General features: G+C 42.1%; 1 protein-coding gene across 5 annotated transcripts; it reads right to left on the bottom strand.

The window, feature by feature from the left end:
* Nucleotides 1-3,972: 3,972 nt before the first annotated feature.
* Nucleotides 3,973-16,734, bottom strand: LOC133424438 (NLR family CARD domain-containing protein 3-like). Of its 5 annotated transcripts, none has more exons than XM_061715054.1 (11): nucleotides 16,716-16,734; nucleotides 12,986-13,118; nucleotides 12,802-12,903; nucleotides 12,558-12,674; nucleotides 11,565-11,643; nucleotides 11,137-11,344; nucleotides 8,882-10,685; nucleotides 8,363-8,536; nucleotides 8,081-8,251; nucleotides 5,493-5,539; nucleotides 3,973-5,389 (listed from the first exon to the last, which is right to left on the bottom strand). In XM_061715054.1, exons 2-11 carry the CDS (start codon nucleotides 13,072-13,074, stop codon nucleotides 4,824-4,826), a joined length of 3,357 nt encoding a protein of 1,118 aa, XP_061571038.1. In that variant the 5' UTR covers nucleotides 13,075-13,118; nucleotides 16,716-16,734; the 3' UTR covers nucleotides 3,973-4,823. The 5 variants fall into 5 exon arrangements, with proteins under 5 accessions (XP_061571038.1, XP_061571037.1, XP_061571036.1 ...); XM_061715053.1 differs by lacking the exon at nucleotides 16,716-16,734 and adding an exon at nucleotides 13,833-13,858; XM_061715052.1 differs by lacking the exon at nucleotides 16,716-16,734 and adding an exon at nucleotides 13,550-13,825.
* Between the last annotated feature and the right edge of the window lie 3,797 nt (nucleotides 16,735-20,531).

Genomic DNA, 20,531 nt, shown 5'->3' with positions numbered 1-20,531 from the left:
TCGCTAGAAGACGAAAAATAAGAAGATACGACGAAAATACACCGTTGTTCTGCTGCTGCTCCTCCGGCAGACCAAGAACCGCGCATGCGCAGCCACCTCCTGCAATACGTCACCGTCGCCGCCATATTGGATGTGGCAAGACTGCGCTGTAAACTAATACAAGTGAATGGACTTATTTTCATAAAGCGCTTTTCTACAAAGAAATGTACGTTTTACGTCTCATTTATTCATTCACACATGCACTTTTTCATCTTTTTTCCTCTTTTTTTCTCTTTTTGCCTCTTTGTTCCTCTTCTTTTCCTCTTTTTTCCTTATTTTCATAAAGGGCCTTTCTTCAAAGAAATTTACACTTTACGTTTCATTTATTCATTCACTCATGCACTTTTTTCCTCTTTTTATCTCTTTTTTACTTTTTTCCCTCTTTTTTTCCTCTTTTTTCATGTTTTTTCCTCCCTTTTTCCCTCTTTTTTCCCTCTTTTTTCCTTTTTTCCCTCTTTGTTTTTTTTTCTTCTCTTTTTTCCGCTTTTTTCTCTTTTTTCCTATTTTTTCCTCTTTCTCCTCTTTTTTTATCTTTTTTCCTCTTTGTTTCTCTTTTTTCCTCTTTGTTCCACTTTTTTCCTTATTTTCATAAAGCGCCTTTCTACAAAGAAATGTAAGTTTTACGTCTCATTTATTCATTCACACATGCACTTTTTCATCTTTTTTCCTCTTTTTTTCTCTTTTTGCCTCTTTGTTCCTCTTCTTTTCCTCTTTTTTCCTTATTTTCATAAAGGGCCTTTCTTCAAAGAAATTTACACTTTACGTTTCATTTATTCATTCACTCATGCACTTTTTTCCTCTTTTTATCTCTTTTTTACTTTTTTCCCTCTTTTTTTCTCTTTTTTTCCTCTTTTTTCATGTTTTTTCCTCCCTTTTTCCCTCTTTTTTCCCTCTTTTTTCCTTTTTTCCCTCTTTGTTTTTTTTTTCTTCTCTTTTTTCCGCTTTTTTCTCTTTTTTCCTATTTTTTCCTCTTTCTCCTCTTTTTTTATCTTTTTTCCTCTTTGTTTCTCTTTTTTCCTCTTTGTTCCACTTTTTTCCTTATTTTCATAAAGCGCCTTTCTACAAAGAAATGTAAGTTTTACGTCTCATTTATTCATTCACACATGCACTAATATACTTGGGAAACAGTTAGGCACCAAATATAATATATTTAATTTTCTCAGAAGGCAACGAACTTTATTGATCCCACATAGGAGTAATTCATGTTGTATCAGCTATAGAGAACAAGGTAGTGCCGAAAAACAATATATATCCCCCTCACAAAAATAAGAATAATAGAGAAACATATTTTCTCATCAACAAAACATATTTAAAAAAATTTCAAGTAGCAAAATAACATATTTGAACCATTTTTCAAACAATAAATTAACATTTTAGTCACACAAACACAGGCATATGCTGCAGCCTCCTGCTGGCGGGGAGCTGGTACTGCAGCCTCCTGCTGGCGGGGAGCTGGTACTGCAGCCTCCTGCTGGCGGGGAGCTGGTCCTGCAGCCACCTGCTGGCGGGGAGCTGGTACTGCAGCCACCGCGGTCCAGGTTGGAGTAAAACCTTGAAAACTCATGTTTTTAGTTTGAAATAATATTTCAATATTATTATTTTATAATTACATTATAATTATAAATATATATATATATATATATATATATATATATATATATATATATATATATATATATATATATATATATATATATATATATATATTACATTTTGCAAGGACAGTCAACTTAATTGAGTTAAGTTTAATTTATTTATCAAAATTAAGTTGAATTTACTTGCAAATGAATTTTGTACATACTAAAACTTAAGTAGTTTATACAAAGACTAGTCTTTCTTGATCTACATAAAAATCTCATGCGAAGAATTTGCCTTAATTTTTTAAAAGTAGATCAAGCAAGATATTTTTTACTGTGGTTTCTACTTAATCAAATAAAACATGTTTCATCTAAACGCTGGTCGATCTGCCCAATAGCTTAAAATTGTTAGTAGAAAAGTAAATACAACAAGATCATTGCTTGTTGTTTGTGTGTAAATGAAAAGATTACTGGGATTACATAAATACTGCTGGTTAAGGAAAACATGCACAATGTCTTGTTTTTTGAACAAATGCAGATTAAGTTCAAAACTACATGTATTCATGTAAAGCAACAAACTTCATTTTTAATTGTTAATATCACAAATTTAAATATGTTATATTTACATGCGCTTAGATTTATTTTTTTCAGTGTTCCTTGTTAAATTATACATACCGTATTTTCACGACCATACGGCGCACCGTGTGAAAAGGCGCACCCTCAGTTTTGTGTGTAATTTTTGGTTTTAAAACACACATATGGCGCACCGACCCAAAAGGCGCCGTCTACAGACACGGAGCTGCACACACGCGTGCGGCAAAACACACACACCCGCTGCAGAACACACACACAAGCACACAAGTGTGCTTATTTAAAAATAGAGCGGGAGCAAAACTTAGTTTGATTGTATTGTATTTTATTTCAGTTTTTACATTAATCAAACCCTTCAGAGTCCTTATCCTCTGTTTCTGCATTAAAGAGCTCCGCTAATTCAGCTGCGCCAGTCCGAATTTCCAGACCTGTCTCAGCCACTTGATCATCATCCCTTCATCCACCCCTTTTCATTCGCCGTTATAATGACTCCGGCTGGAAACGTCTTATGCAAAGTTTTTCTTTTAAAAATCACCATAGGCGTTTCTCTCCATCAGCGTGGCAGGCAAGCACAATGGAGAACCCATGAAGGGAGGCCAACACGGGAGAGATATGTGGTCTCCTACTGGTTCCTGTCAGCACCCGCGCTGCTGCTTTGATCAAATCTAAATCCAGACCTTCACCCAGTGAGGATCTTCAGGACGGGCAGAAGAAGACTTTGCACATCAGTCCCACTCTCCCATCATCAACACAATATGTGGTGGAATTACCTCTCACGCAGGCGCAGAACGTACGTGCTAGTTGGCCGTTGGGTGTCGTCTTTGCGGTGTGTCCAAGTGCTTCATTTTGAGCCCGACCCAGCCCGACACAGGCGACACGTGGCGACAGCAGTCGGCCGACAGCGGGCGACATCGGGTTGGTGTGCCCTCGGCTTTAAGTCATCTTTGAAAATGTATTTCTTTTCATTGGCTTTTGGTGTACAGTAAATAGTGGCCTACATCTGTGAGAAGTGATTGTGTACTTTGTGTGTCTGTTCTTTGCCGTCAATTTTTTCATACTATTTTATTGATCATCCTAGTACGTTAGTGATTTCATTGTTTCTTCACTTTGTACTGTATTTTCTTTTGGTATTGTTTCATTTTAATGTATACTGTACAGCAGTTTGGTCGACCTCGGTTGTTTTTAAATCTGCTATATAAATAAAATTGACATTGACATTATATATTATATATATATATTATATACTGCTACGTTTGTAGCCCCAGCTGCTACGTTTGTAGCCACAGCTGCTACGTTTGTAGCCACAGCTGCTACGTTTGTAGCCACAGCTGCTACATTTGTAGCCACAGCTGCTACATTTGTAGCCACAGCTGCTTCGTCTGTAGCCACAGCTGCTACGTCTGTAGCCACAGCTGCCCTGCAGACTGAGGGATGCGTGGCTGCCATATTGACCAAACGGCCCCTCCATCCATCAAACATTCATACACATTCACACGGGGCAGGTGGGTAAGGTGTCTTGCCCAAGGACACTACGACAGCAACTGTGACAGAGCCGCTCCTCTCCAGGCTGATCTTTCTGCACAACCTGCCCAAGACTTTCATCAGCTGGGAGGACACAAGGGATTTTCTAGACTGTTTTCTAGTCAGCAGGAAGTCACAAGCCTCACACCTGCACGTCAGGACAGGTCCTTTCTTCTCATTAGTTTGTCTGGGAGACACTTTTGGCAGATAAGATGTGACATTTTTATATTTGTTGTTACAGAAATGAAACTTTTTCTGTTCAGATTGTTTTATTCAGACCTTTGGCAGCAGATCAATACCCAGCAGGAAACATGTTACATTCTGATGTTTGCCAAGCACATGCAACATAAAAGGTCATTTACATTTATCTAAACATGTTTTGCACAGAAATGTGGACATATTTTTTTCTCTTTTTGCTACGACAATACTGGACCAGATCAACTTATCCCTAAACTTAGGATATGTACCTCATGTTTTTAAAGTTGCAGTAAATACACCTTTCCTTAAAAAACTGGTTTCAAGAGTACTTGAATACTTTTAAACATGTTGCTGGTGTTTTTACATGTTGGATGTTACATGAATATTTCGAACTTCTCACTTCATTTTTACATCAACAACTTTGAAAACTGAAGGAATCAAATTAAAACAATCAGATAAATCAATCAAATATTATACAAACTGGAAAAGTTGAATGTAAAATGGAAATGTTTAGATTTGAAGCTCAAACTTTGTTTCCGGGAAGAAGCACGACTTTAATAATCTAAACGTGAAGTCAAACATGAAAACATTTAGACAGAATTAAGAATAAATAAAAAAAAATAATGAGATAAAAATCTAATTTATGATCAAATATCAACAGTCCAGTAAATGATTTAATGTTTAAATGTGAAAAAGATCAAATAAAAATACAATAAACCAAAAAACTAAAGATAAATGGTGATTATCTCCTTCATCATCATCATCATCATCATCATCATCATCATCATCATCTTCATCATCATCATCATAATCATCATGGAGACTCTGAGGAACCAGAACCAGAGTCCAAGTCCAGGATCCAACAGAGACAGTTTCTCTGACCGGAGACTCTGGAGACTAAACTGGACACAGAGACACTGAGGAAACAGACCTGGACCCAGACACAGACATGTACCAGTAGAGTCCAAATCCAGCACAGAGAGGTTCAGTGAAGCTGGTGTTGAAGGTGTGGAGGTGGATCAGTCTGTCAGAGACGACTTCATAGAAGGACAGAGTTCCAGCAGGAACGTCCACGTAAACTGCTGCTCTGCCAGAGCGTGGACATGGAGATGAGGAGGTGGTGGTTGTTTCTCTGTTATTGTGCCAGACATGGTACTGATCACCTGAATAACAGTCCAGACTCCAGGAATGATCGTTTCTTCCAAACCTACAGTCACCAGAGCCTCCTCTCCTGCTGATTCTTCTGTAACTCACTGATACAGAAACAGCTCCGCTCCACTGGACCTCCCAGTAACAGCGACCCGTCAGAACTTCTCTACACAGCAGCTGCTCCCAGTAATCAAACCTGTCTGGATGATCAGGATATGACTGATTCTCCCCCACACGTGTCATCTTCCTGTTGTTGTCAGACAGTTTGATACGTTTGTGGACTGTGTTTGTGTCGACGGTGAGTTGACAGGAATCTGATGGAGAGAACAAACAAGCAGCTGCAGTTATTATTGATCAGTTATTGATCACTGATGGACTCATGAACGAGTGAAGATGGTTGAATAAAAACACACTTACACTTCCTCAGACCTGGTGTCAGAAATCGTTGTCCAGCAGGCTCCACCCTGGAAGGAGGAGTTCACACATGAACAACGAACTAACAATAATGAAAAAAATAAAGGACAGGATACATTAAAGACAGTAACATGTGTTGGTTCTCTGTTATTTATTGATGTCGTAATATACAGATGAAGGTTGGAAAATTTGAATATATTGCAAAACTTCATTCGTTTCAGTAAATTCAACTAAAGGTGAAACAAGTCAAGTCAGATTTATTTATATAGCACAATTCATGCACAAAGCAACTCAAAGTGCTTTACATAAAACGTTCCAATATGCTTCTTGAATTACTATCAACATCATACAGAACACAATAAAAACATTAACAGTAAGATTAAAAAATAAAGTTAAAAATTAAAATAGAAATAAGAAATAAAAGCTAACAGTCGTAAAAAGTGCTGCGGTTTAGCAGCAGTTAAAAGCAGAAGTAAACATAAGGGTGTCTTTAGCTTAGTTTTAAAACTAGGCAAAGTTGGGGCAGATCTAACGTCTTCCGGGAGCTTATTCCAGCTATATGTGGCATAATAGCACAAAGCGGCTTGGCCATGCTTTGTTTTGGTCCTAGCAACAGTTAGCAGACCGGTCCCTGGTGACCTAAGAGGTCTAGGGGGTTCATAGTGTAGAAGCAGTTCAGAGATGAACTTTGGGCCTGACCCGTTGACAGATTTATACACTAGTAGCAGTATTTTGATGGGGGCGGCGAGGGCTGGCAAGACTGGTGTTAGCCTGAGCAGCCAGTTTGTTCATGCCGGCTGTAAATGGCGTTAGAGAAAGGTTGGAGGATGAGAGCAGGGAGGAGGAAGATGAAAGGGGGGTGGAGATATGGAGGTTGGGCTGGAAGCCTCTGGAGCTGGTGGGGTGGGGATCTCTGTTGCAGGGGCATCACTGCTGTGGGGATGGGTGGGGATCTCTGTGGCGGAGGCCTGGCTGTTGAGCTGGGCTGGAAGCCTCTGGAGCTATATTATAATATATTATTTCCCATTACATTCAAAGTGAGATATTTCAAGCCTTTATTTGTTTTAATTTTGGTGATTATGGCTCACAGTTTATGAAAACATAAAAAATCTCAAAAAATTAGAATGTTTTATTAAATCAATAAATTATTTGATCATAAAGATTGTAACAAATAAAGGCTTGCCTTAGAATATCCTGCTTTGCATGTAATGAGACTATGTAATGTATTAGTTTCACCTTTTATGTTGAATTATTGAAATATATTAACTTTTACACCATATTCAAATTTTCCAACCTTCACCTGTAACTATATTTATATTTACTATAGGAGCATAGGCTAGTTCAGTTGCTATACAGTTGTCTGTCTGTACAGTCATGCAAGTTCAATGCTATTAAGGCTCTTTAAACTTTAAAGCAAAGCATTTTGTTTTTTCGAATAGAATAAATGAATTTCTATGCATTTTAGAAGTTTTGTGGATGTCCCTTTTTATGGCGCCTCCGGTGCTGAAATCGGGGCGTTGTCAGGGTTTGACATTTCCCCCAGTTTGAGTTTCAGTTCTGTCCCTCGTGTTTCCATCTGCCCTGATTGTCTGTACTTGTGTCTAGTTAACCCTGTGTATATCTGGTCTTGTCTTTCCCCTGCTCCTCGCTGGTGCGGACTGTTTCCTCCCTCCATGTTCTCCTCGTCTGGTTTTTGGATTCTTGTTTTTGTTCTGCCTTTTTGATCCTGCTCCACAGCGTTTTTGGTTTGTTCTTAAAAATAAACCTGAGTCTTCGGGAACTCCTGCCTCCTGCTCTCCTGCATTTGGGTCCTCAACAAACCACTCCGTGACAGAACGGACCAGCCAAGATGGACCCAGCGGAAGAGCTCATCACCCTCTTTCAGTTCGTCTGCCGGGAGGCGGAGAAGAACATGCTACGGGTCACGGAAGAGGGGTCCCCATTCCGGGGAACGCGCCTGGCTTTCCCAAGCCCGAGCCTTCAGCTTCAAGGGAGACGACGTTGGCGCCAGCCCCGGTCTGTTCCGGCTCCGGCGGTGGTTCTGGACCCATTAGCCCCAGTTCCTGCTCCTGTGATGGTCCCGGACCCCCCTCAGCCAGCACCGAGGACCCGGGTTCCCCCGAAGCCGGTCCCTTGGCTTCCCCCTGACCCGCCTGCTACGTCCCGAGGGCGAACCCCCAAACTGTCTCGCCGGTCGGCCCGGCCACAAAGACGGCCCCCACAACTTTGACCATGTGTTGGCCTGGGCCCTCCTCTGGGCCCCCTCCACCCACCCTGGGTTGGTTTTTGTGATGCTTCATTGGAACATCTGGGATCTGTCCCTTGAGTGGGGGGTAATGTCAGGGTTTATCATTTCCCCCAGTTTGAGTTTCAGTTCTGTCCCTCCTGTTTCCATCTGCCCTGATTGTCTGCACTTGTGTCTCGTTATCCCCTGTGTATATCTACTCTTGTCTTTCCCCTTCTCCCTGCTGTGTGTCCTACCTGAGAGTGTCCTACCTGAGAGTGTCCTACCTGAGGGTGTCCCTACCTGAGAGTGTCCCTACCTGAGAGTGTCCTACTACCTGAGTATGTCCTACCTGAGAGTGTCCTACCTGAGAGTGTCCAGCCTCCAGCGGGGATCCTCCAGTCTAGACAGAAGCTTCCCTGCTGACTCCCCTGGATGGTTGTAGCTCAGGTCCAGTTCTCTCAGGTGGGAGGGGTTGGAGGTCAGAGCTGAGACCAGAGAAGAACTTCCTTCCTCTGAGATCAGACAGCCTGACAGCCTGCAGACACACAACACAGGTCTGCTGCATGTTCTCTGCTCAAGTGTCCTGCTGCAGACACGTTTAGCAGCATGTTCACTGGAACTGGAAAAGACTTGAATGAATCCTGACCTGAGAGACTCCAGTTTACAGTGTGGACTCTCCAGTCCAGCACACAGCTGCTCCAGTCCAGAATCCTGCAGGTCGTTGTTACTCAGGTCCAGTTCTGTCAAACTGGAGGACTGAGAGCTGAGAACTGAGGACAGAAGTGGACAGATGTTCCCTGAGAGGTGACAGCCACTCAGCCTGCAGATGGAAGAAAAGAACAACAACCAGGTTTTTTCACTGTTGTGGAAGAAAATGTAGTAGTGTCTCCAACTGTTCTGCTGGTCTTCAGCTCATCCTACCCCCCCAGTACAAACATAAATGAAAGGGTTTCCTTGTCAGAGTTCATGCTTGTGTGTGATTTTAGGTTTAATGTGTCATTAAAGTGTCTGGAAATGAAAGAACCAGCGCCAACTCACTCATGTGAGGTTGTACTGAAAAAAGACCCAAACAAGTGAAGAAAACATGAAATGTGGAGGTAAAACCAGACGTAGTCAGAAACTAGCCTCCACTCCAGAGGTTCAACATGTGTTTGTTGGTACTTACAGAACTTTCTTGGAGGCTTTGACCACCGGCAGCAGCCTCCGTAGAACCTCCTCTGAAGCTGAGAACTTCTTCAGGTCAAACACCTCCAGATCTTCTTCTGATGACAGTAAGATGAAGCCCAGAGCCGACCACTGAGCAGGAGACAGTTTATCTCTGGAGAGACTTCCAGACCTCAGGGACTGTTGGACCTCCTCCACCAGAGAACCATCGTTCAGTTCATTCAGACAGTGGAACAGGTTGATGCTTCTCTCTGCAGACAGACCCTTACCGATCTTCTTCTTGATGTATTTAACTGTTTCCTGATTGTTCTGTAATCTTCTTTGTTTTGGTTCCAACAGACCTCGTAGGAGAGTCTGATTGGTCTCCAGTTTGAGACCGAGGAGGAAGCGCAGGAATAAGTCCAGGTGTCCATTGGGACTCTGTAAGGCCTTGTCCACAGCACTCTGATAGAGCTGAGTCTCTGCTCTTGTTTTAAACCACCTGTAGGTGTTCTTTTTTTCCTCCAGCAGGTTGACTCCTGACTTGATGAAGGTCTGATGGACATGAAGAGCAGCCAGAAACTCCTGGACACTCAGATGGATGAAGCAGAAGACCTGGTCCTGGTACAGGCTGCTCTCCTCTCTAAAGATCTGGGTGAACACTCCTGAGTACACTGAAGCCTCTCTGAGATCGATGCCACACTCTCTCAGGTCTGATTCATAGAAGATCAGGTTTCCTTCAGGTTTCTGCAGCTGCCCAAAAGCCAGTTTTCCCAGAGACTCCACCATCCTCCTGCTCTCTGGACTCCAGTGTGGATCCGTCTCAGCTCCTCCGTCATACTTGACCTTCTTCAGTTTGGCCTGGACCACCAGGAAGTGGATGTACATCTCAGTCATGGTTTTGGGCAGCTCCCCTCCCTCTCTGGTTTCCAGGACGTTCTCCAGGACTTTCTCCAGGACTGTAGCAGTGATCCAGCAGAAGACTGGGATGTGACACATGATGTGGATGCTCCGTGAGGTCTTGATGTGGGAGATGATCCTGCTGGTCTGCTCCTCTTCTCTGATCCTCTTCCTGAAGTATTCCTCCTTCTGTGGGTCAGTGAACCCTCTGACTTCTGTCACCATGGAGACACATTCAGGAGGGATCTGATTGGCTGCTGCTGGTCGTGTCGTGATCCAGAGACGAGCAGAAGGAAGCAGGTTCCCCCTGATGAGGTTTGTCAGCAGCACGTCCACTGAGGTGGAGCTTCTGGGGTCACTGACGATTGTAGAGTTGTGGAAGTCCAGAGGAAGTCGACTCTCATCCAGACCGTCAAAGATGAACACGACCTGGAACTCTTCAAAGCTGCAGATTTTTCTGGTTTTAGAGAAGAATCGATGAACTAGTTCCACCAAGCTGAACTTCTCCTCTCTCAGCACATTCAGCTCTCTGAAGGTGAATGGAAGCAGGAACTGGATGTCCTGGTTGGTTCTGCCTTCAGCCCAGTCCAGACTGAACTTCTGTGTTAGGACTGTTTTCCCGATGCCGGCCACTCCCTTTGTCATCACCGTTCTGATTGGTCCTCCTCTTCCAGGTGGGGGTTTAAAGATGTCTTCCTGTCTGACGGCTGTTTCTGCTCCGTCTGGGTTCCTGGAAGCTGCTTCAATCTGTCTGACTTCATGTTCACCATTGACCTCTCCGGTCCCTCCCTCTGTGATGTAGAGCTCCGTGTAGATCTGCTCCAGAAGGGTTGGGTTTCCTGCTTTAGTGATCCCCTCAGACACATGCTGGTGCTTCTTCTGCAGCTGACATCTGAGTTTGGATTGACAAAGGGCAGCGACGGTCTCTAAATAAAGATGAAATAAAGAAAACCACATAGTGATTAAAACCAGCCCAAACCAAGTTTTACTTCCTCTAAAGAATCAACATTCCAACATTCACTGATCAGCCGTTCAATGAGGAGTATTGAAGCGTTACCCTCCCAAAAACCCTTCCGATCAATCAGAGGAACAAGAACAGTGTTTCCTCTACGATTCACTTCAGACACACAAGTTGTGTTTGTTTTGTGTTTGCTGGAACTGAATATTCAATCCACACGGTTCATCTCTTAAGAATAAAACTTTATTTTACTGGGATATTAATGACCCTATTAATGAGATGTTCCTAACAGAAGATGAGCTGAGTTCCTCCACCTTCCAGTGGGTTTAATGTTGTGTCTGATCTGTGAATGTTGGTCATCTACTGAGATATTGGGTGTGGTTTATCCAGCAGCTCAGATGTTCAGAGAAACGTCTTACTGCTCTGCAGGAGGTCGGCCAGCTTCTCCTGCTTCCTCCTCCTCAAGAACTTCACTGTGATCTTCATGAATGTCTCTCTGATGCTCTTCTGCTCTTCATCTTCATCCTCCTCCACACTCTCTAAGGATTCTGGGTATTCTGGACTCAGAACCTTCTGGATCTTCTTCAGCTCGTCCTTCACAAACATGACAATGTCGTCCTCCAGCAGCTGGAACAGAAGACCACATGAAGGACACGACCAGACTGAAACCATGGAGACAAACATCAGGTCCATGATGGACAGACTGACAATCCACTGGTCTCCAGAGACCAGCATGGAGACAAACATCAGGTCCATGATGGACAGACTGACAGTCCACTGGTCTCCAGAGACCAGCATGGAGACAAACATCAGGACAGATGGAGACAGTTGTTGTTCATGTACAGACCTGAAAGATGGAGTCCAGCTGGGTCTGATGCTGCTGGACAGACGGACCGCTGGGAGACTCTGAGATCTGCTGGTCCACTCTGTGGAGGAACAAGGAAGAATTAGCTCACATCATGTCTGTCCTCACAGAGACAAACACCAGCTGAAGGTCCATGAAGTCCTGTTGGGATGAGGACAGTCCATCAGAGGACTGGTCGTGGTGAAGGTTTACTAGTCCTGCTGATCCAACGAGAACATGTGACCTCAGTGAAAAGTTACAACAAGATCAGGAACGTGGACAACTGATGGAGACATGAAGCAGCTGAGGAACTCTGGACCATCATCAGCATCAGTAAGAGGAACCCTGGATCATCATCAGGATCAGTAAGAGGAACTCTGGACCATCATCAGGATCAGTAAGAGGAACTCTGGTCCATCATCAGGATCAGTAAGAGGAACTCTGGACCATCATCAGGATCAGTAAGAGGAACTCTGGACCATCATCAGGATCAGTAAGAGGAACTCTGGACCATCATCAGGATCAGTAAGAGGAACTCTGGACCATCATCAGGATCAGTAAGAGGAACTCTGGACCATCATCAGGATCAGTAAGAGGAACTCTGGACCATCATCAGGATCAGTAAGAGGAACTCTGGACCATCATCAGGATCAGTAAGAGGAACTCTGGACCATCATCAGGATCAGTAAGAGGAACTCTGGACCATCATCAGGATCAGTAAGAGGAACTCTGGACCATCATCAGGATCAGTAAGAGGAACTCTGGATCATCATCAGGATCAGTCCTCTGGAAGGTGAGAACTCCAGATGTGTCGACCAGAGGAAAAAGCTCCTGACAGGAGATGAAGATCTATGAGGAGGAAGCTCAGATCTCCATCAGGTGATGGAGGACCACAGGGGTCCAGGACTACATGGATGTACTCAGGAAGAAACATGTCGACATTTCCCAACATTAGGACTGATTTAAATACATTTAATGTGTTTAAATACATCTCACCTCTCTGAAGAAGAATGTTGGTCTCCTTTAAAGGTGATAAGTCTGTGATTTGAGTGGTCGCTCTTCAAGGACAAACAGCTGGGTTCATGTTCCAGAGAGTCTCTTTTCTGATGGACCCTGATAGAAGACAATAGTTCAAAATGTAAATATTCTATTCATATGAAAAATAAGTTATACAGATAAAAATATTTAGTCTATTTAAAATGCATTAAACGTAAATCATTGGCAGCATTTGGATACATACGTCTTTACAGCAGAACGTTGGTCTCCTTTGAAGTAAATAACCTCTTCCTTTGACTGGTCGCTCTTCAAGGACACACAACTGGGTCCAGGTCCAGGTTGATTCCTGTAATAATGATGTTTGGTGATGTGAGTCTTGAGCTCTGACATGCAGAAGAGTCAGGGACAGTTAGAGATTCTCATCTCACCTCTGAGCTTTGCTCCGACTCTCATGTTCCCCACACAGAGAGGTTTTAGAGGGAGGGACTCCCTCCTCTCCGTCCTCACACTGGTCCATTCTGCTGAATTCACGTCCACATCAGCTCACACACACACCTTCATCTGCAGAGGAAACCAATCAGCTCACACACACACCTTCATCTGCAGAGGAAACACACATCACTGGTGTTGCACACAGACCAGCTGATCCTGCTCTGGTTTTCTCCTCTCTTTAGTGTTAATGTCACTAGAATGCAGTCAGAAACCAGTGGGAGGTGGAGGAAGTCACTGATACAGCCGTATCTGCTGATCCGAGCTGCTCTGAAACTTTCTCTCAGCACTTTGTCTCATTTTCTGCTTCTAATATTAAAAACTCTAAATTCTGTTAACAACAGTTTAATGCACAAACAGGAAGTTGAAAATCTTGAACAAGCAGAAAGAGACTGGGCCTCTACGTGAGTCTGGTTCCTGTAAATGTGAAGAAGCTCAGAGGTGAAACTGTCCTGCAGAGACACGTGTCCTCCTCCTTCACAGCTTCATCACACAACACTTACACAAGCAGCAAACAACTTCCTCCAGGAACCACGCTTTATTTTGAAAGGCTCCACAGGAAACAGCAGTCTGACTTTAATGCTGGAGACGACAGCTTCATTCCAGGAAATAAAAACACCAAAGTTTGATCGATGTAGAAAACTAATCATCGGCTGATCATCACGGTGTTTCTGATCAATAATAAAACCAATAAAAATGTTGTCATTAACAATCATGTAGATTTGTCTTCAGACACGAGAATGATCAAAGTTTGCAGGTAAATCAGAAGTGAGAACGAGTTCCTACCTTCACCTGTTTGAGTCAAAACACAAAGATCAGGAGGGTTAGGGAGCGGTGTAAGGCGTGGAGTGGGGGGTGGAGGGAAAACTCGTTTAACAGGACGAGTGAGAAAAGAAGGCGAGAGGAAGGACGGGAGGAAAACACACAAGTTTAATCACTGAGATGGAATTTGACTCAAGCACTGTGGTGTAAACATTTGATCCTGATTTTATTTCAAGGTATGGTGGGTGTGAAACAAAAAGCATGAAACTTTTGGGCTAATTTTGGGACGGATGCCAGCAAGATGTAGCCAGTGAAAATCCAGAATAACCTCGGCTTTACTGGCACGTTCTCACAAGAATGCATGTGTGTGTTGAGCGTCTGTACGTTTTCCACCAGTGAGGACACAAGGCCTTCAGCAGAGTCTGATCTCAACCACGGCCTCCTCTAGGACCGTCTTCTGTCCTGCCTCCATGTCTGCTAACGACACCCTTTATACTAAAACTACATTTCCCATGAACCCATGAACTCAACACACCTTTAGAGAAATGCTTTAAGTCTTTAAATCATATCTGTATTTATGTATCTATGTTTGTATGTGAGTGAGAATATTAAAATAATAAGTGATTCAAGGTATGGGTTATCCTGCTGATGATGTAACATTACCTGGGGAAGTAATACATAAAATAAATGTATAAACTGAAATAAAACACAACAGTCAAAGTAAAGTGAAAGGCTGACATCGTAATATAGTCAAGAAAGGGAAAAGGAACATTTTGAAAGGAAATTGAAAATGACCTCATGTGGAAGTTCAAACGGGCCTAAAAGGTGTTGAAGCGTCTAGTTGTCCAGCAAACACCTTCACTATGAAGTCCTGAGGATTTCAGTGTTTCTAAGACGAAGATGAATAAATGAAAAGTCACCTAATTTAGACTAACAGAACATATTTAATCCAGTCAACTAGTACATGTAGCATAAATAATTATTTTAAAGTAGAGTTGACTATTCAGTGACTTATTTTCCCCCAATTTTCATAATCTCTGCAAGTAAAATTCACATTTATTGACTAGTAACTTCTTAATGTGTTGGTTTTTTGGTGAGAAACATTAAAATACAGAGTCTTAACTTCCCTACAGCGCTCTTGTCAAAGGGGTGGTTCTTAGCGGTTTGGTACTGCAACAACTAAGGTCCCCCAGGAAATACTTTAAGTTCCGTTCTTCGAGGGTGAGCAGCGCTTAGTAACCCACAAACAAAACAGGGGTGCAGCAACAACCATTTATTGCGCAAAGACTGTTATAAAATCAAGGGTGGGGAAAATGTCACTTAAAATGGGAGAACTGTTTCTTAAAATGGCCAATCCTTAAAAGGTTAAAAAGGTTAAAAAATGAACAGTCACAGTCATTCCGTTCCGGGGTCACTGTCCTCTAGCGCCCCCTCTGGAAGCATCGGCAGTCAGGCCCACGCCAACAGGGATCCCCGGTCCGGTCCGATTCCGCCGGGGGCTCCCCAACCACCTGGGCCCCCGTGGGCCTCTGTCCATCAGTCCATCAGTCCTCTGTCCATCAGTCCATCAGTCCATCCTCCTCAGTCCATTCTCTGTCCATTCTCCATCATTCCACCGTGCATTCTCTCCCTTGAATATCTAGGGGGAATGGAACCCTCCCCGGGTCCACCATTGGTCTGGGGGGGCCAGCCTGCAGTGGTTCATTGGCCACTGCAGCTGTCAGTCAGGATCCGGTTCCTGCCTCAATGGTGTTCAGCTGTGTCTAATCAACTAAAAAAAGGGTTATTGCATGCCAAACTCAAAACCCACAAAAAGTTACGTTTCAAACAATAACTAAACAAAGCAACAAAAACATGCATGCAAATAAAATGTTTAACACAATAACATAATAAACAAACAATTAAACACAGCCTGGCACTCAGCATGACACTCTGTCTGAAGTGCTCGTCTATTATTTAGGGACATCACACCAGCCTGAAACAGGCAGCTCAAATATAGGACGACAGTTCTAGCCACATGTTCTATCATGAGTCAAGTCGGGGCACACATATTTTACAGTTTATACAAATATTAAAAACATGCACTTTTCCTGAAGCAGTAAATTGGATACTTATGACTACCTCTCAGCAGGGGCGCCGCTAGGGATTTTGGGCCCCATGAAAATAATCTTTTCCGGGCCCCCCAACACAGCGGCGAAATTTGTTGATGCTATTTTACATACAATGCATTTTAATGGTATTTTTGACTATCATTACCATATTTGTGAAAGAAGAGCAACATGACAGTAGGGGAAGAACTGAGCACTCTGAATACAATGGACATACGTTAATTATATAGTATTTCCTACAATATAACTATTTGTAATAGCATAGTCACCAATATGTAAACTTCTCTGATTGGACTGAGAGCGGTCACCCCAGTCTGCTGCACACACCACAGATGTTCCCCTCTGTTTTTACTGCACGTCTTCTATTTAATTTTTAAAAGGGTTTATGCTTTTTAAACCATTAAAATTGTTCAAAATTACTTTTTTCATTAATTTTAATTATTTCCCACAACAGTTTCACCTTTGTATTGTTTTAATATAAGATAAGATAAGAAATCCTTTAATAGTCCCCCAGAGGGGAAATTTCCAGATTACAGCAGCAAAGGGGATAGTGCAAAACACAAGAGGCATCAATATCACACAATAATAATAATAATAAAAAACACTATAAACAGTATATACAATAATAATAAGAAGAAGAAGGAGAATAAAAATAGCAATAAATAAAAAAATACTAGTATACAAAAAGAAAAACAGATATTTACAGATGTTATTTATGCACGTTGCAGAGAATGTTTTGAGACTATAGTAAAAATGTATCATTATTATTAATATTATTTCAACACACACAGCTGCTCACCTCCTTCCTCATGTGGGGGCACTGGGGCTGGTTCAGGGGCAGGGGGAGGTGGGGGCTGACAGACAGCTGCTGCTGCTGCTGCACTTGACTCTGTTCAGAATGAGGCATCATTTTGACAGGGGGGAGATCAACTATTATTGAATGAGAACAGCTTGATAAATGTTTGACTTGATTTATTATTTAACTAAAATAGCAGTAAAATGTGAAAATCCCGTTTTCTTGAGCTAACATGGTGAGAAAAGTGAGCTAGCTTATAGACCACAGACAGGGAGAAAGTTAATATTCCGTAACTTTCCACCACAACTAACAAACCCACCTTTTTTTTTCGGAAATACTGGGTGACATACTGTCGACCTTTCAACTCTCTCTCCTCTCTTAATTTATTTTGTTTTCTTTTTTGGCTGCCTGATTGTTGAGGCATGATGCCGTCTCCTCCTCCTGCAGCTGTGACGCTGTGACAAACCGCACGTGCGCTACCTGCAGCTGATCCAGTCGCACTGAACCATTTTACGTAAATAGAGGGGGGTGGGATGCAGGCGTTGATGGCGAAAGTTATTGTTACCAGGGCATTGAAAATAAAACATTTGTGATTATATGTTATTTAATAACTTAGTGTTTTTACTTTTCTTTATTATAATTTTGATCATCATTAGGGGCCTCTCTGGGCCCCCCTCAATAATGGGCCCCTATAATCCGTATCCTTTACCCCCCCTTTTCGGCGCCCCTGCCTCTCAGTACCAGACAGGTTGAAACCTGCTGATTTGTAAACCTATTATGAAAAACAGGTTTTTTCTTGCTTTAACATATATAAAGTGGTCCGACAAATGTTCAGCTCAAAACAGCATGTTGCAGTGCTGCTGCTGCTGCTGCTGCTCCTCCGGCAGACGGAGAACCGCGCATGCGCCGCCTCCTGCTGGCGGGGAGCTGGTACTGCAGCAAAATTAAGTTGAATTTACTTGCAAATTAATTTTGTACATACTAAAACTTAAGTAGTTTATACAAAGGCTAGTCTTTCTTTATCTACATAAAAATCTCATGCGAAAAATTTACCTTAATTTTTTTAAAGTAGATCAAGTAAGATATTTTTTACTGTGGTTTTCTACTTAAACAAATAAAGAATTTGTTTCATCTAAACGTTGGTCAATCTGCCCAATAGATTAAAATTGTTAAAAGAAAAGTAAATACAACCAGATCATTGCTTGTTGTTTGTGTGTAAATGAAAAGATTACTGGGATTACATAAATACTGCTGGTTAAGGAAAACATGCACAATGTCTTGTTTTTTGAACAAATGCAGATTAAGTTCAAAACTATATGTATTCATGTAAAGCAACCAACTTAATTTTTAATTGTTAATATCACAGATTTAAATATGTTATATTTCCATTAGCTTAAATGTATTTTTTTCAGTGTTCCTTGTTAAATTATACATATATGGTTTGATTATCCACTTGAAATAATGTTAATTATATGACTGGAACAGATAAGATCCCATTGAAAAAAACCCTCAGGGAATACCTGAGGGTAATTCTAAATAAATACCAACAATACCTGGAGTAAGTACAAAACACAAAGGATATTTAGGAAGGCAACAAAACCAAATGAGCAGAATGACTCAGTGGAAGGTGGAGCTGGTTTATTTTTGGGCCTTTAAGTTTCCAGAGAGGACAGATTGTTGGCAGGTACGTCGTCTAGTTGTTCTCCGGGTCCACGTATCTGAAAGAGAAACACGTTTGTGAAGGTTTTCCATCTGGAATGTGTTTCCCTCCTCTCCGTGTGTTGTGGCGGTGCGCCTGTTCGTCCAGCAGATGGCGACATTTCCCCGAATCGGCCGCCGACCCGCCGCTCCCCCCCGGCGACCCCGCAGCCCCCGCAGAGAAGAATGGCCAGGGTCCTTTGTGATCGTATTTCTATCTCATCTCAACTTTATGTTTCAACACTGAAGCCTTATTTTTCTCCTGGTCTCAGGATGTGTGGGGTTTTTTTTAGGCTACTTAAAGGGGACCTATTATGGCATCTAATACCTATTTCATACAGGCCTTGAATGTCTTAAAAACAAGCTTTTGATTGTTTTTGCAAAATAAATTAGAAATTCTCTAAACCATGTCTTCATCTTCCCATTCTCTAACCTCATTCTCTATGCAGGATTCTGAGTGGGCGGGGCTATGATAATGAGGCTCTGTGCTGATTGGCTGCCTGAATGACGCGATAGACCGCTACGAAAATATGGCGGAAGCTCCGGCCGGCAGAGTTACCGTGTCCTAACTGTATGCGATGCGAGCGAGCATCAGCGACAAAATCATTTCCATTGCTTTATTTTCTATTGGACTGTCCTAACTGGCCACAGCGATGCAGTGCTGCGCATTACTGCAACATGCTGTTTTGAGCTGAACATTTGTCGGACCACTTTATATATGTTAAAGCAAGAAAAAACCTGTTTTTCATAATAGGTTTACAAATCAGCAGGTTTCAACCTGTCTGATACTGAGAGGTAGTCATAAGTATCCAATTTACTGCTTCAGGAAAAGTGCATGTTTTTAATATTTGTATAAACTGTAAAATATGTGTGCCCCGACTTGACTCATGATAGTACATGTGGCTAGAACTGTCGTCCTATATTTGAGCTGCCTGTTTCAGGCTGGTGTGATGTTAGGTTCCTAAATCATCACAACATAAATTAATAACTTAGGAAAGACACAGAGACTTGTGAAATTATTTTTCAGGCACTCCTGCAGGAGGGGGAGAGCATACTGACAGAGGCAGAACCTCCAGACAGCAAATACTTCCCAAAGACCCTCCCCTTGCAGGAAGCTATTTATTGGTAAAACTGACAGGAAACATTTATTGGTAAAACTGACAGGAAACATGACCATATTTGGAACAGTGAATGGACAATGAACAGATGGAGACCACAGACATTGTATCAGATGATGGTTGAAAGGTCACACCTATGACTTTTCAGTTAATAAGCAACTTATCTGTGGTGTGCAGAGCAACAGACATCCTTTTAAGAAACCTTAAATGGTCAAGGGGTTTTTGTTGTCATCAGATGGTCAACTAACAATGAGATAGTCGTTGGACAGCCCAAACTCAGGAAGGGCTGCCCTGTCATCTGTTAACATGTGATAACCAGCAGTCAGGGTAAAGTCTTTAAGAAACACGAAGGGTCAAAGGGGTCAAATGAGGCCCCTTCTGGTCAACAGGAAGTATTTGGACAGATGTGTCCAACTGCACAATAGGCAACTGTTTAACAGAGCAGACAACCCCCCTAAATACCCTCAGGGAGTGGCCTGTCCTGTGACTTCTGTAACAAATTCAAAAAAAGCTTCTCTGAGCTGACCTAATTAAGCCTAATTCTGATAGTTTTCATATTTTCATATGGACAAACGTGTTCAAATCTTTAATTAATCTGACAGTGATGTTCCTAAATAATAGACGACCACTTCAGACAGAGCGCTGTAGCGCTTAAGACTCTGTATTTTAATGTTTCTCACCAAAAAACCAACACATTAAGAAGTTACTAGTCAATAAATGTGAATTTTACTTGCAGAGATTACGAAAATTGGGGGAAAATACGTCACTGAATAATCAACTCTACTTTCAAATAATTATTTATGCTACATGTACTAGTTGATTGGATTAAATATGTTCTATTAGTCTAAATGAGGTGACTTTTCATTTATTCATCTATCCAGTCTTAGAAACACTGAAATCCTAAGGACTTCATAGTGAAGGTGTTTGCTGGACAACTAGACGCTTCAACACCTTTTAGGCCCGTTTGAACTTCCACATGAGGTCATTTTCAATTTCCTTTCAA

This window comes from Cololabis saira, chromosome 23 (genome assembly GCF_033807715.1).
Source record: "Cololabis saira isolate AMF1-May2022 chromosome 23, fColSai1.1, whole genome shotgun sequence".
Classification (NCBI taxonomy): Eukaryota; Metazoa; Chordata; class Actinopteri; order Beloniformes; family Belonidae; genus Cololabis; species Cololabis saira.
This window is presented reverse-complemented; position numbering and strand designations above follow the sequence as displayed.